This window comes from Larus michahellis, chromosome 23 (genome assembly GCF_964199755.1).
Source record: "Larus michahellis chromosome 23, bLarMic1.1, whole genome shotgun sequence".
Classification (NCBI taxonomy): Eukaryota; Metazoa; Chordata; class Aves; order Charadriiformes; family Laridae; genus Larus; species Larus michahellis.
Genome location: NC_133918.1, coordinates 1227417 through 1243210, shown reverse-complemented (window position 1 = coordinate 1243210; position 15794 = coordinate 1227417). Strand labels below are relative to the sequence as shown.

At 44.8% G+C, this 15794-nt stretch overlaps 1 protein-coding gene across 5 annotated transcripts in view; it reads right to left on the bottom strand.

Annotated features, from left to right (window-relative positions):
- Positions 1-351: 351 nt before the first annotated feature.
- Positions 352-15794, bottom strand: part of ELAVL1 (ELAV like RNA binding protein 1) — a 46201-nt gene continuing 30758 nt past the window's right edge. For all 5 annotated transcript variants that reach the window (XM_074566081.1, XM_074566079.1, XM_074566077.1 and 2 more), the window contains 4 exons: positions 15527-15630; positions 14535-14688; positions 10854-11079; positions 352-1972 (listed from right to left, as the gene is read on the bottom strand). In XM_074566081.1, the coding sequence (XP_074422182.1) occupies positions 1648-1972; positions 10854-11079; positions 14535-14688; positions 15527-15630 (809 nt within the window). In that variant the 3' untranslated portion in view covers positions 352-1647. The remainder of the gene's footprint in view (positions 1973-10853; positions 11080-14534; positions 14689-15526; positions 15631-15794) is intronic.

The following is a 15794-nucleotide window of genomic DNA, read 5'->3' as shown; positions in this document are numbered from 1 at the left end:
CTCTCCCCAGTTTCGCGTTGGCTCTACCTTCTGGCAACCGAACTAGACCTGCACGTTGCCCAGCCAAGCCTCTAGTCGTGCACAGCACCCTCACGCAGCCTTTATCTGCCAGAGCAATCCTTGCCAGGCCTCCTACCAAAGAACCCCTGCGGGGTTACACCCGTCTCTACGCGACACATTTATTGTAGCGCTCTCGTTTCACGGCTCTTTCGCCTCTACTCATCTGTCAAAGGAGTAACTTAAAACTCTTAAAAGAGGAGCTACGGTTCTTTAAAACATCACTCTTTGAAAGCTGGACACTTTGTGCAATACTTAGCAAAAAAATAATAGAAAATAAAAAACAAAACAAAATTTGAGCAAAACAAAATCAAATTTAATGTTCTTAAATGCAAAAGTAAAAACAAACAAAAAACACAAAAAAGCAAAAGAAAATTAACAGAAACAGAACAACTCAAAGTTTCAAGGCAGTCTGCAGAAAACTTGGGGGATTAATCTTTAAATCTACAAATCAAAGGGTTTTTTTGTTAATATCTAACTTGCAAGTAGTAAGTACTTTTCTGCTGAGTGTTCAATAGGTAAAGCTAGTTGTCAAAACAAAATCCTATTAAAATAGAAAAATCTAGCACTCATTAGAAGGGATGCGAGAAATACAATGCTCAAATGTTTATAACTGGTTTTTCTTTTTTTTTTTTCTTTTTTTTTTTTCCTCTTTACAAAATAGAACTACCAAAGGAATTCAAACTATAATGATCTTTGAGAATGAGTAAGTATCTGGCTGCATTATAATGTACCAGTAAGTAGTGCACCATGCATTAAATATTTGGACAGAAGAGATTCGGTTTGATAAAGTAGCAACATATATTCACACTCTCGTTTTGGAGGTTTCATTTTGACTCTGAAATCTTCCCGGAGTTTCTTTGAAACTCTTTGGTCCGTTCCTGTTAGCAAGTGGGCTTTAAAAAGTCACGTTTCTAAAAAAACCTTTGAATTTTGACAGCTCGGCCACTGCTCAGTGTGCAACTTACCTCATCAATGGTGTTAAAAGTTATGCTGGCATGCTACTACTTACAAGACCTTGACTTTAAAAAGCCTAATCCTCAACTCTAGATACGTAGTAATGCATATTAATCCATCAAACAATTTACTGGCAACTAAAACATTAGTATTTCTCCACTCTTCTTCCATACTACTGTGTCTGGGGGGTAGAGAAGGTCAGGGGAATGGGTAAGAAAAAAACAACAACATAAAAAACAAGAAAATTAAGGAATTCAGCCTGATATTTTTCAGAAAATTCCAGTTTTTGCAGACAACATTCAATGGAACAAATGTTAGTCTCATAAGTGAAAGCATGCTTCAATTTTACCACCATCCAGAGGGTCTAGTTAATGCAATCTACTTAAGATTTCAGGGGATTTTTAACGTGTTTTAAATGAAATAACTTAAAGGAACTTAAAATTGGTCTGACATTGTGGGATTTCAAACATTTGAACATGTCAGTTGCATCCCAGAATATAAAACCTTTTTCACTTCTCATTTAGACTAAGACAAACACTTGTGAAAATTGGCGCAAAATGAGTTTTACACTAACAAAAATGTTTCAACTTCTGTCACTCAATTATCTATTCCATACAAAAAAGCACGAGCAAGTTATTTGTGGGACTTGTTGGTTTTGAAGGAAACCTGTAAGATTTTGTCCCCCAGGCGGTAGCCATTAAGACTTGCTATGGCCATTGCAGCTTCTTCATAGTTTGTCATGGTCACAAAACCAAAACCTTTGCACTTGTTGGTGTTGAAATCTCGAATAACTTTCACATTGGTAACCGCACCAAAGGGGCCAAACATCTGCCAGAGGATTCCCTCATCAGCATCTTGACCAAGGTTGTAGATGAAGATACACCAGCCAGAAGATGCGTTTCCTGGAACATTTACACCAGAAAGCCCACTCATGTGATCTACACCCATAGGAGAGAACCTAGCAAATAAAAAGCACAATATTTCATGTAAAAGTTCAATTCAATTAAGCAAATTAACTTGAATGGGAAGCAACTGAGAATGAATTATTTTCTACATGGACATCAAAACCGCCAGAAAGAAATGTTTCCCCATTCAAATTGACAATCAAATTGACAGCTGCCAGGAAAAAAAAACCAAAAAAGTTAAGTATTCCAACTACTTTATCAACGGGGAACCAGCCTCCCTAGGAACAGGGAGGCAACAGGAGAGTTGCAAGGCACGACTACGTGATCGCCTTCACAGGGGACCCGGATCGATCTTGGGAACTCAGCCGGGCTGTTAAGAGCACTCCGGGGCACGAGCGCGGAACCGCTCGAGTGCGGGTAACAGGCCAGCGCCCCCCCACCACCCCCCCAGGGCCCCCAGCTTTGCTTCAAGCCACCCTCAGGCACCTCCCACGGATCTTGCATCCTACTTCTCTCGCCTCTAAAATAGCACGTTGGGAACTCTTAAGTCAAAGGGTTTCTTTGGGTTTTCCGGGGGCAGGGGCGGGGGGGAAACGTGCGCATGTGTGTGTGTTTTGTTGTTAAGGCGTAGAGATTATGTGTATTAAATTAAATTTCTTTTTGTTGTGGAGCAGAACAAAACCTGCTCCCTTTTCCACCCTAAGGCAGCAGGTGCGGGCAAACGCTCCCAGTACCAGCGGGCTACTAAATACGCCACAACCCTGCGTACGCGCAGCTCTGCGGCAGCTAAGGAAATATTAGCGCTTCCTCGGTCAGTTCTCATTAGCTGGGACGCCCCACATTTCTCACTACAGGATCCAAATCTCAGGTGTTTTATTCCTTAATACCAGTTATGCAGATATTACTGACTGCGGTAGCTTTCAAACATCAAAATAGCAGATCACATTTAAGTACACAGTTACAATTTCAGTAGGCGTGCGTGGTTTTCTTCGTGTTAATTTTTCACCAACTTCACACTAAGAAAACTCATCTGGCTTTACTGAACTGGATTTTGAAACCACTCTTCCTAAACCCTGCCTCCTGCACAGCACCCCAGCAGTATTTATGCATAACAAAAAGCAAAAACACTCTCATTTTTATGTCTTGTTTTGTATTATTGTCTCTTCTCCTATTACCCGCATCTCTAATTCCCCTTTATTCTAGTTCTTGTCCCCATCCTAGAAATTCAAAGCTTCCGAATATTTACTGCAATATTACAGCTGCACAGCTAAGCACTCAAAGGTCAGGAAATGGGAAAGTTAAGGTAAAAAAAACCCTCAATTTGATTCCTCGTGCTCGTGTGTTATTTAAAAATGTGAGGTCGCATGATTGTAGAAATATAATTATACTATACCAGGGGTTCCCAAACTGTGGTGTACCACTGGTGATATGCAAACCACTTAAAAGCGGTACACGTGCTGCTCTCTGCCAAGAGCATGGCGGTGGCAGTTCCTGATTCTCTGCTGACCTGGAGGAAACAGGGAATGGATGTCTGGGCAGTGAACGCTGCGTTAAGTGCCAAACGCTTCCCCGCTGACTTTTGTCTTGCCCTGCATAAAGACAGGAGCCGCTGCTGCCTCTGTAGGGAGGGAGGGCTGGGGGCAGCGTGGATGAGCAGGAGGGGGAGCAGAGCTGCGGCAGCACGCGCATCCGCGCAGGGACGTCGGCTCACGCCCAGCGTGGCACTCGGGTTGATGCACTCATACAAGAGAACCACTCGGTCACCATCTCCCCCCCCACCAGGCTCTCCAGTGCTCGGAGCTGGTTTCCTTGGACACCTGAGCTATGAGACCTGCCTGTACCCAGAGCAGGGGCAGGGGTGGGGGGTGGCGGTGCAGAGCCCGTCCCTCCACCGCACCCTCAGTCCTGCTGAGCGCTGCACTCCGGCAGAGCCGACCTGGGGCCTTCGGGAGCGCGGTGGGACACACCTGAGCTCACGCTGCACATACTCACTGCCGCTGCCACTCTTGGCCAGCCCCAAGCAAATCCAAGTTTGGGAATCCTTGCACTATAGTAAAACTGAAAAAGCGGTTAAGAGTACCAGAATGTGAATGAGGCGCACTAATCCGTGTGATCTGATGATTATGTGACATATCTACTATTTATGTTGCTTTTATGTAAAAATGTTCTTGCGTTTGCATGCTTTATATGCTCACTTTTCCTGACAGACACCTTCAGCTCTGTAGCTTCTTTCCATTTGAGTAACGATCTGGTAGGATGCATTTATCTTAATACCTGGGAAGCTTTCATCTCAACAGATCACCAGTCTTGGGTTCCTGCTCACGTGTTTGGGGAGCGGAAAAATCACTAAGCTCAGAACTGCGTGACGTTGGTTCCAGCAGTCAGTGTAGCTCCGAACCTGCTTGCCATAAAGCCCCGGGCCCCACACCAACAGAACATCAAGGCCTGGAAACACTTGTAGAAGAGCAGCTGAGGGTTAAACGCAGGAAGACAACAAATCTAAACGCTTATTCCAGGCAAAATAATTTAAAGTAGCAAATACCTCTGTTCTTTGGATACACTAATTTTCAAGCATTGTCCTCTCTTCCTGCTTTGACTCACAAAAATGTGGCAGGTTTATTAAAAACCAAAAACACCCAAAAACTGAAAAAAAACAAACCTGGGTAAAAACACCCCTAAAAGGCCTGAAAAGTCATTTCAAAAAAAGAACAACCACAAGAGATACGACCTCACACATAATATCCCACTTACCCAGATTGAGCATGATTCTAAAGTGAAGCTATACTTTGCAAGTTCACGTGAAAAAGAAACCTTTCCTAGAAGTTTCCAGCTGGTTAAAAAGCAACCAGCAAAAGAAGAAGTTTGTAGAAGTGACAGTAAAGGTGCTATGGGATTAGAGCTATGTGGAAGGCTAAATCCACATCCCGACTCGCATCCCCCTGGCAGCGTCGCACAGGAGCCCTGGCAGGAGCGAGAGCACTCGCACGGCGAGCGGAGCAGGCTCGTCCTGCGATTCGGCCGCCCTGCTAAACCTGTGCTCATCCTGGCCGGAACCGGGACAGGAGGGACAGGAGGGACAGGAGGGACAGGAGGGACAGGAGGGACAGGAGGGACAGGAGGGACAGGAGGGACAGGAGGGACAGGAGGCGTCTGGATCAGCTGGGGACAACAGCCCGCAGGCAGCCAGGCACAGAGCAGCTGATGCGGAACACCTCTTCGCCCTCCAGGAAGAGATTTTTTTTTTTTTTTTTGACCACACAAATTTAAGATGACTCTTCGGAAGCTGTACTGTCTGATTTGGGCAAACACCACTAAAGCCCACAGAGATCCAAGATGTTTCAAAGAAAAAAAATTTCTAAATCCCATCAATACTGTAATTTGAATGATTGCAGTCTTATCTCACTTACTGCTGGTGTCCTCATTTTTGTTTCATTTATTTTTATACTGTCTCTTCCACATTGCTTTTTCAATCCTCCCTAAGCAGCCGTAGATGATGTGATCTATGGATCGTTCTTTTAAGTCATGCTAACCTCAACATTCCAACATCTTTTGACATTATCAACACGGTATATGTATTTTTTTTAATTGTAATCTTTTTCACCTTATAAGCTTCTCTACTGTTACGAGACAGACCGCTTCATTTAATAGCTTCTGGGATTATTTTAACACTCTAGAGGACATAATCTCAGAAGTGACACTCCTAAATGAAAACAATTTTTTTTTTTTAGTTCTATGGAAGTCCTATAAATTCTTTTTGCTGAATTCTTTTCACTGCAACCTGAGAACAGCTGTAGATACCATCACAGGTGGGAGCAATCCCACTGCTAATAAGCAGTAGTATTGTTTTTAGTAGTAGCTTATGTTGCCCTTCACACACGAACTTGGCATCATAACCCCCTGCCCCAGGACAGGCTGGGGGTGACCCGCTGGGGAGCAGCTCTGTGGAAAGAGACCTGGGAGTCCTGGGGGACAACAGGGTGACCATGAGCCAGCGATGGGCCCTTGTGGCCAAGAAGGCCAGTGGCATCCTGGGGGGCATCAAGAAGAGCGTGGGCAGCAGGTGGAGGGAGGTCATCCTCCCCCTCTGCTCTGCCCTGGGGAGGCCGCACCTGGAGCGCTGGGTCCAGTTCTGGGCTCCCCAGTTCCAGAAGGACAGGGAACTGCTGGAGAGGGGACAGCAAAGGGCTGCCAAGATGCTGAGGGCACTGGAACACCTCTCTGATGAGGAAAGGCTGAGGGATTGGGGTCTCTTCAGTCTGGAAAAAAGATGACTGAGGGGGGACCTTATCAACGCTTATAAATACTGAAAGGGGGGTGTCAGGAGGATGGGGCCAGGCTCTTCTCAGTGGTGCCCGGGACAGGACAAGGGGTAACGGGCACAAACTTGACCATGGGAAGTTCCACCTAAACAGGAGGAGGAACTTCTTTGCTGTGAGGGTGGCAGAGCCCTGGCACAGGCTGCCCAGAGAGGTGGGGGAGTCTCTGTCTCTGGAGACATTCCAACCCCACCTGGACGCGTTCCTGTGCCACCTGCTCTAAGACAACCCTGCTCTGGCAGGAGGGTTGGACTAGATGATCTCCAGAGGTCCCTTCTAACCCTATGATTCTATGATCTTTTTATTTTTGAATAGTTCCACAAAAGAGGAGCTCAGCTACGCTGATACTGGTCACATCCACTGTTTGCCTCACAAGGAACTTTTTCTCCTACAGCCTGATAAAGACAGGAACAACTTACTGTGTACAAAACGGGGCTTGCTGAGTATTCAGTGATACGAGCTCGAAGCCTGAAATAGCAGGGCATTAAATCAAACAGCCACGGAGCAGAGAGCAGCAGCAATGGAAACAAGGGGGTTCATTCTCCTAGAACTTTGACGAAATGCTACTCTGGATGAAATGTTTTCTTTTGAGGCATTGTCACCACAGACAACTTGCATCCAAATTACAAATTGGCTTAACAGTTGAAAATTTAAACAATTTCACTGGAGTGAAACAAAACAGATGTGTGGGAGCTGCCGGTGACAGGGTTAAACACACTACAGCCTTCTCGCATTTCCCCTTGATCAAAGAATTATCAAGAAACAACAATTCCCCTTCAGGCATTTTGGACCCAACCCACGGGCTGGGATATAAACAGAAGTATGCTTGCTAAAGTAAGCGGGAACTGGCTTCAACCCTGCACAAGTCTGAAAGCAAAACCAGCTGAACTGGGAATATTTGAGATTCGAAAAAAACATTCTTCTAGCATAAAGCTCCGGTGAACCGTAAAAGCACAGGGCTTCCAAGGACTTGCCCTCTCAAGCTTTAGGAGCTAAACTCCTTAATTGCAGCAGAGCCTAACGCCTAAAGATCTGCTATTCTGTTTAAGTAAACAAATATACTCGAAAGAAACCCTCGCCCCAGATGTTTTATCTGTCCTCCAAACACAATCCCGTGCTGCAGCATCATTCCTTCTGGATGGCAACGGAGCGCTTGGAAAACCACGGCTCAGAATCAGCCAGGCCAACCCCGGGGGACGAGGCATCGCCACCCGTTCCTGATGCGAGCCCCAAATACCACAGTAGCTACAAAGGATTAACGGAACACGAAACAAAGGGTCTGAGCGATATCTGTAGGAAATTAATAATTACAAATTAGAGATGCTAAAGGCTTAATCCTGGCTTTACAGGGATATGATGGAACAGGATGAAGCGTAATCAAAATGTCAGTTTAAGTATTCAACCTCTACGTAGCAGAAACCACAACTGTAATTTATACAGACCGTGAGCTCTTCGGAAGCAGCTTATCCTTTCATCATGTTTTGTTCACCGCACAAAACAAACAAGACTCAGTCCAAGCTAAGGTTCCTAAGCTTTACCACAGGGTGAATTATTACAATTCATAAAGTTCAGCATCTTTTAAGGAAGACTCACTAGAAAAAAATTGCAATTGACACCAAAGGTGGGAAGAAAAATCAGAAGGGCTGCGGGATGGATCCATCTGGTGTGCATACGCGTGCGAGTGAGGGAAGCAAGCGTTAAAGTTCTTACAAGTCTGTGACGAGACACAGAGAGAGACGTGGACAGTACTTGTCCTCAAGCCAACTGGTGAATCTTGCCTCCATGGCATATTCGTAAGAGCATGGCTTAACCCCAAACTGCTCTGTTACTGCCTCTGCCGATCTGTAGCACCTAGACATCTTCAGCCCCTTCTCCACCAGCAAGCCTGTAACTAGGAGCAGAAGTTGGCCAAAATGCATTGACAGATGAGTGCCGGGCGCAGACAACTTGAGCGGATGTAGTTGCCACAGAAGCAGGGATGGAACAGAAAGACACAACGTTTTCTTTCACCTTATCCTCACTTGTGAAAACTCAGGCCTGTAGAAAGGCAGGAAATGCAGGCAAATAGCGTTAATGCTGCTCTTAATGGTACCATCAAAGAACAATGAACAAACCAAAGTGGAACCGAACAATAACGAGGATGATGGTTCATCCAGCTTGGAGGTGTCACCAAGGTTAAGTCGGCCTGTGCCCTGCATCAAAACTGCTTCCGTAGAGAAAGAAAAAAAGAGATGGGTCATTGTCCTAGGAGACTCTCTCCTGAGGGGAACAGAGGGCCCAGTACGCAGTCCGGACCCGCTTCCTGGGGAAGTCTGCTGCCTCCCTGGGGCCTGGGTTAAAGACGTGAAGAGAAAACTCCCTGCCCCGATGTGGCCCTCAGATTCTTATCCATTACTGATTTTTCAGGTAGGCAGGGATGAAGCTGCTAGAAGAAGTCTGAGGGCAATCAGGAGAGACTTCAGGGCCTTGGGACAACTGGTTAAGGGATGAGGAGCACAAGTCGTGTTTTCCTCTATCCTTCCAGTGGCAGGGAACGATGAGGGAAGAAAGAGGAAGAGCCAGCAGATCGGTATCTGGTGTCACTGGCAGAATTTTGGGGTTTTTGATCATGGGTCAGTTTACACAACACCAGGCTTCTGGCGACAGATGGGGCACACCTGTCTCAAAGGGGGAAAAGGATCTTCGCGCAGGAGTTGGCAGGGCTCACTGAAAAGAGCTTTAAACTAGATTTGAAGGGGAAGGGGATAAGAGCAGGCTGGCGAGAGCTAAGCCCGGGGGCAGCACACCAGTGTCTGAGGGACAGCGTGCTAGCAAGGTCCTTCTGTCCGCCGTCTCAGTGGAGGAAGGGGACGGTGACCCACGTGGCAGCAAAGACGCGAGGGTTATTGATGCATTAGAAACCATGGAAGCGCCTGAGAATGGTCACGTGGGAACTGGGGCTTCTTCCCCCAAGAAGGTGGTGAGATCAATAGCACAACTGAAGTGCATCCACACCAGCGCACGCAGCGTGGGCAGCAAACAGGAGGTGCTGGAAGCCACTGTGCAGCAGGAAAACTGATGTAGTTGCAATCACAGAAACATGGTGGGATGACTCCCACTGGAGTGCTGCAAGGGACGGCTACAAACTCTTCAGGAAGGACAGGCAAGGAAGGAGAGGAGGTGGGGTGGCCCTGTACGTTAGGGAGCGTTTTGACTGTCTAGAGCTTGACTGATGGTGACAATAGGGTTGTTTATGGGTAAGAATCAGGTGAGATTCTTTTCTAGACCTCCCAACCAGGATGAGGAGACAGATGAAATAGTCTGTAAGCAGCTGGGAGAAGTCTCACAATCGCAAGCCCTTCTCCTCATGGGGGCCTTCGACTTAACAGATGCCTGCTGGAAACACAGAGGAAACAGTCTCAGAGGTTCCTGGGGTGTGTGGAAGGGAACTTCCCGACACAGCTGGTCAATGAGCCAACTAGGGACGGTGCCCCGCTGGACCTGTTGTTTGCCAACACAGAAGGACTCGCGGGCGATGCAGAGCGATCGTCCCCCTGTACTCGGTGCCTGTTCAAAGCAGGGACACCTCGAGCAGGCTGCTCAGGCCCGTTCCAGCCAGGTTTTGAGCCTGTCCAAGGACAGATACTCCACAGTCTCTTTGGGCAACCTGTTCAATTACCTTTAGTGTAAAACAAAGGTCTCATTGGAGACACGCTACACCTTCACTGCAGACACATCACACCTAGCTGTTCTTAAAACGCTAAACTAAAGCATTATGGAACGGTCACAGCAATACTGGAACAGAAGCACTCCAAAAAACTATTCGAGGTTTTAGTCCAATTTTGTTGAGCTAACTGGACACCTCAGAGGAAAAAAAGGAAAAAAAAAAGTAAATTATCAGCAGGGAAACACTATGCTCAGAACGTCTCATGAACACAACAAAGCCAATTACTTAACTGCAAGACAGTAAACATGATGCATTCTCCAGAGCACAGGCCAACTATCAACACCCTCCTTTAAGCAACTAAGGCAAGTCAAATTCCAGCAATTCATACTCAAAGCAACTAAGGCAATTCTCACAGCAAAATACGAAGTATCTTCCACAGCTCTGGAAGCAGACAACGCTGCAATCACTCAATAACCTAACTGAACGTACCAGGACTCAAGGAAAGATATCCCACAGAATCTTTTAATCAGAAATAAGGTTTTCCTGGTTTTCTGTGACGCCTCCCTGCTGGAACCAATGGTTCAGAGCTTTAATTAAAGTTGCCAAATTATATCTGCGTTCAGATACACGGACTCCAGAGTGGGGATCTGTTGAGACAGGCATCTACCAACACCCATCTGGAAACTGCTACCTTCTACCATCTCACTGTACACTCAGTTGTAGAAACAGACACCGTAGTGTATGTACCTTTACATAATTAACTTCAATATCAATTTTACAAGTAAGATTTTACTTTAATCATATTTTAATTCAACACTTTATTTACAAAACACTGCAGGACATATAGCGCACTCTGTATTCATTCACACACGCTGCCATGAAGGTACCACCGCACAGCTGCCAGGGTACAGTTTCCCAGACGGACACGGGATTAGCAGGACAGCCTTAAACGCATTATTCTTCCTAACCTACCTGAATCTTTGCGCCTGGTGATGCACTGGCCCTCCAAACCGTCTAGCTGGTGAATGACACAGCTGCGATAACAGTGCCACATTTTTGTTCTGGTTAGGATTGGCTGCAAACTTCACTGTAATGGGTTCGGTGGAACCTGGGGGTTTGTGACCATTGAAATTTGTAATTGCCTCTTCTGCTTCTGACCTTTTGTCAAACCGGATAAATGCGACCCCTCTGGACAAACCTTTTAACCAAACCAATAAAAAAAAAAATAAAAAAAAAAATTGAAGTTCAGGATAAACTCAAAATAACTTTGAAAGCAAAAAACAAAAAAGTTAAATATTTCTATGGTCACAGCTTTCAAGTTCTCTACATTTACTAATGTTTCTTCAGCAGCTAGAGGATAAAGTACAAAATTAAGAAACAGAAGACAAGTTAACACATTTCGGCTATAACAAACACAGTGACGAAAACACTTAATAAAAAATTCCATAAAATCCATCACCAACTGACATTCCCATTAACCAAAAAAACCTCCCAACATTTTAAATGAATTCCAGAAAGAAAAGCATTAATTCCAGTCAGTTAAAAACAAAACAAAACCCCTTAGCTTCGATTACTTTATCGCTAAAAAGCATCTGCAAACACAAAATTGACACGGATTTTTCCAGATGCTTTCAGTTTTCCACACTGAAAACACACTCCGTTTCGCAGACGAGGATATGAAGGTCTAACGCGAATAAAGCGGTTGAACTTCTGTAATGAAGAGATCACAAGTTCACTTACATCACGGTCATCATTTCTAGCTGTCACATACATACCTTGTTTTTAATTCATTAAAAACTGATTAGGACTGACCCCTCGGTAACCGTACTGAGAGTCATGCTGCTGTTAAACACCTGCGTCCCTTGTCCCTCACTCCAGCCCCAGAGGCTGTTACCCTCCTGACTGAGGTCAACGTCGTGCCCTGGGAGATCTCGTCCCCCACTCTCCCTTCTCACCTGTGACCCGACCTTACTCTGGAAATATCAGTTATCACAGTGAAGCTAAAAAGGTACATTTTGTTTAAACTGCATTTCCAAAGCCGCAAAGTATTACGGCTAGACTAATTCTAGTGCTTTACCAACTCTTCGGAAAGGGCCGTATCAAACACTGACATGTTATCTCTACTCTACCCCCACGTAGGGCAATCTTCAAACACAGCTTCAGAAGCTGTTTAAGCTTCTCATAAATCACAAAGCTGTTTTAACAGCTGAACGCTATTTCCTGTATTTCACAGAAGGAAATGCAGCACGGCAGAACCCTGGGCGTACGGCAAGCAAGCAAAAGGGAATCCACCCCCTACAGCTACCCATGGAGTGGTCTCTAGAAAACGTGTATTTTCCTCCAGGGCACTGGGAGAACTTCCGTAAATAACAACTCCTCTTATTTACTGCATGTTGTTAAGTACGCAGAGCCACTGCACTTTTTGAAGACCAGAACTGCAGAACCATGGCGGGAGACGGCCAGTCCCAACTGTGCAGCTCGTGTTTCTACAGTGATCTGGAAAGGAACCGACCTGTGAAGAACGTATTCCGTTTTTTGATTTCTTGTTGGTTACTTCCTAAACAGGAGGCTGGACCAGGTCGGCTCATCAAGGTAGAGCTGAAGGCACTATCTGCTCCAAGGGCACTGAGATGGAGCCTCTCCGGGCCAGGGGGAAGCATCTGCCCTACGCCGGGAGGGCACAGAGCAGCAGCATCGCCCAGAACTCAGCCAGGACCATCCCAGAGCCCAACATATCTTACTTCTTCTCCACTGCCATACTGTTCCTCTTAGTGCTTCTCACTTGATTTATCGTAGCGTTCATTTAAAGATATAAATGTTGTAGGAAAAATATTTTTAAATCAGATTAATTCTCAGAAGCTAGAGAACAAGCTCTGCTGAGAAGGTACATCTAAGAGCACAAATTAAATTTATCCTAACGGACTAGATCAAGATATGAAAGGCAGGTTTTAATGTCAACGCGTGGCTACATTCTTGAAGTGAAGAGAAACCGAGGCTATGCGTGCATTAACCTTTATAACGTAACGGAGCACGTCCTTCAAACAATACATTATTAAGGTTACTTGAAAGCAAGTGGCATATTCTGGGCTGACACCGAATTAGACAGCATCTTGCCTCAGCACACCCAAGGAAAACTGTAGTATTCCTGGAGAGATTTTGATTGTACAACTCGTGTACCCTCATCTTACAGCTCTGTCAGAGACAGATCGTAGCTATCTAGACTCCGCTGGCAGCCAGAGAAGGATGACTGTTTGGGACAGGTCTTACAGTAGGTTTTCTGTGCTCTAGAACTCGTCTTCTTGCTTCTGCCTACAGCTGTCACCTAGCTCTAGGGACAGAACCACACAAGTTGGACAAAATGAATCCTTTTCTCTAGGAAAGGAAGGGCAGAATTTTCCTCACTCAACACCTGAGCGCCTACAACATCAGTATCCAGATCTCTTCGTGTCACCTCGGATTTCTTTTACGCGCAATGGCATTTCCAGTGTGGTCTGACCAAATCAAAATGCTTGAAAGCGGACGCCTACTCAAGGAGCTAGCTCCGACGGAGATACTTAGACTTTAGCATTTAGTCAGATTAATCCCACCAAAGGCTGCCGATGGCCTACTCCAAATTAGTCAATTCCTCCCAGAGGCTGAAAGTTGCTGCCTACCTACTGCGTATAACTGTACATACTACTGTACATAAACCTCAAACGTGCAATTGCTAGAATTAGATTGTCTTCTATTCTAATATAGCACATGCATAATTAATGAAAGAGTGTATTTGTAGAAGTTCTCTCCAAATTCACACATGACATACGGGCTACTGGAAAAAACACAGAATACCTAAGGTTACAGGATACTCTGCAGTCATACTGCCTGAAATAATTAGGTAAGAAATTAAAACTCTGTGGAAACACATTGTAACACTAAATCAGAATTACCAGCATAAAGGAAATCCTTACCTTTGGTCTCTCCTGAGCTGAGTCCTTAACTAAGCAACTTCTCCCTTTTCTTTCTCTGGGTTCCCCCCGCCCCCCCCCCCAAACAAAATACATTCAGAAAATTCAAGAGGGCAGTTCTGAGTGTATGAAGTTCATTCTTTTCGTTGGCAGTAACCAAAGAGGACTGCAAGACCTCGCAAATGCGTTAAAATATGAGGAAACTGTGTGAGTGAGTTCCAAGTTGGTATAAAAGACAAAACACATTGTTGTTTTGCTTTTTAATATGTACCTATGGCCTGGAATTTACCTGTGGGTAACAGCTGCGCTTGTGTAAGGTAAAGGTAACCTTAGCACTCCAGACTACAAACACTGCCCAGAAGCCCACTGCGCTACAGTAGCGTCAAGCGTCAGAGCGAGAGGGCAGATTTGGCAAATCAGCAGCTCAGCCTGGCAAAACTGACAAGAACAGCATAAAACATGACATGAGGTTTAGACCGTAAGCTTGCCAAGGAGGCAGTGTAAGTCATTCTGTGTTTTTAAAAAAAAAAAAAAAAAAAAAAAAAAAAACATTGGGAAAGGATACCCCATTAAAATTATTTCAGTGGTTGACACCAGATGTCACGGTTAGTTTGTGAAAGTCTAATTTAGCTTAGGAACGACCAGTCTCTGAAACCCACCAAACATGCCGTACGCTGCAGTTTTAGGAAGCCAGCACAACGGAACTCACCTGTAGTTTGATCCACAAGCACACGCGAGTTGATGATGCGTCCAAAACGTGAAAACATATCTTCTACATCTTTTTGTGTCATTGACCTTGGCAGTCCACTAATATATAAATTAGCATCCTTGATAACTTCAGAACTTGGACGAGCATAGGAAACCTTTACGAAGAAAGAAAAAAAAAAAAAGGTACATTCAGGGTGCAAATAGGAAAGAGTACGTTACTTTGTCACGAGCCACTTTAGTTTGTTCCCCACTAAACAGCGCAGGCATATTTTTACTGGAGTTCAAAAAAGCAGAACGGGGAGAAGACGGGAGGGGGAAAACGCCCGAACAAAAAGAGAAGAGTCATGTCCCTTTATAACTCCATTCAATTTGGGCTTATCCAACAGGTAAAGAATATAGTGGCATTGCTATAAAGAGACAGCAGGAGACTAACAGCGATGTTTCCAACAAACGTATTTGCTATTTTGATTAATCCCTGACTGAATTCTGACTCAGGTACCGGACCTGTCAGTAACCACAGATCACACCAAGAACTCGTGCTGCCAGTGTATTTTTTTTTTTTAAAGCCTCATTAAAAGATTTTACCGGCTGGAGCGCAGTTTTCTATCTTAATTTCTGCTTTTAGAGAAAGTTACAAATATCACCTAGGCGTGTGTGACTTCCTGCACGCAGAGTACTGGCTGTTATTTTGGAAAAGGAGTGCATGTGTAGTAACATGATTTAAAACAGAGATCAGCAATATCAGCAACACACGAGTTCAAAAGCCTGGCAACAATTTGGAATGATCCCACCTGCTGCTGTAAAAATGGTGGGAACGAAAAAAAGGGGATCTTTGAAACAAAGCTATTACAAACCCGAGAGACTTAAGAGCTCACTTCACTACTCTCAGATTCTACCCTCCTCGCAGTCAGAGGCCACGCAGGCTTTACCACCAGAACGCAGTTTATTAGAATGCCATTTTCACAGAAGGAGGAAATAATCTCGACATCCTACCTTGATAGTTTTTGACTGAAGTCTGAGGCCATTCAGTGTGTTTATTGCTCTTTCAGCATCTTTTGCAGTAACGTAGTTCACAAAGCCGTAGCCTAAGCTGTGTCCTACGTGGAAGAACATTTTTTTAAATTAATCCTAACAAAAGAAAGTTACCACCATTGAGGTTAAAGGAAATGCAAATGAGAAAAAGTGAACTCGACATAAACGCAATCCACACAGCAAATATTTAAATAGGCCAAAGAAGTGTCACCATATGAAGCAACTCAAA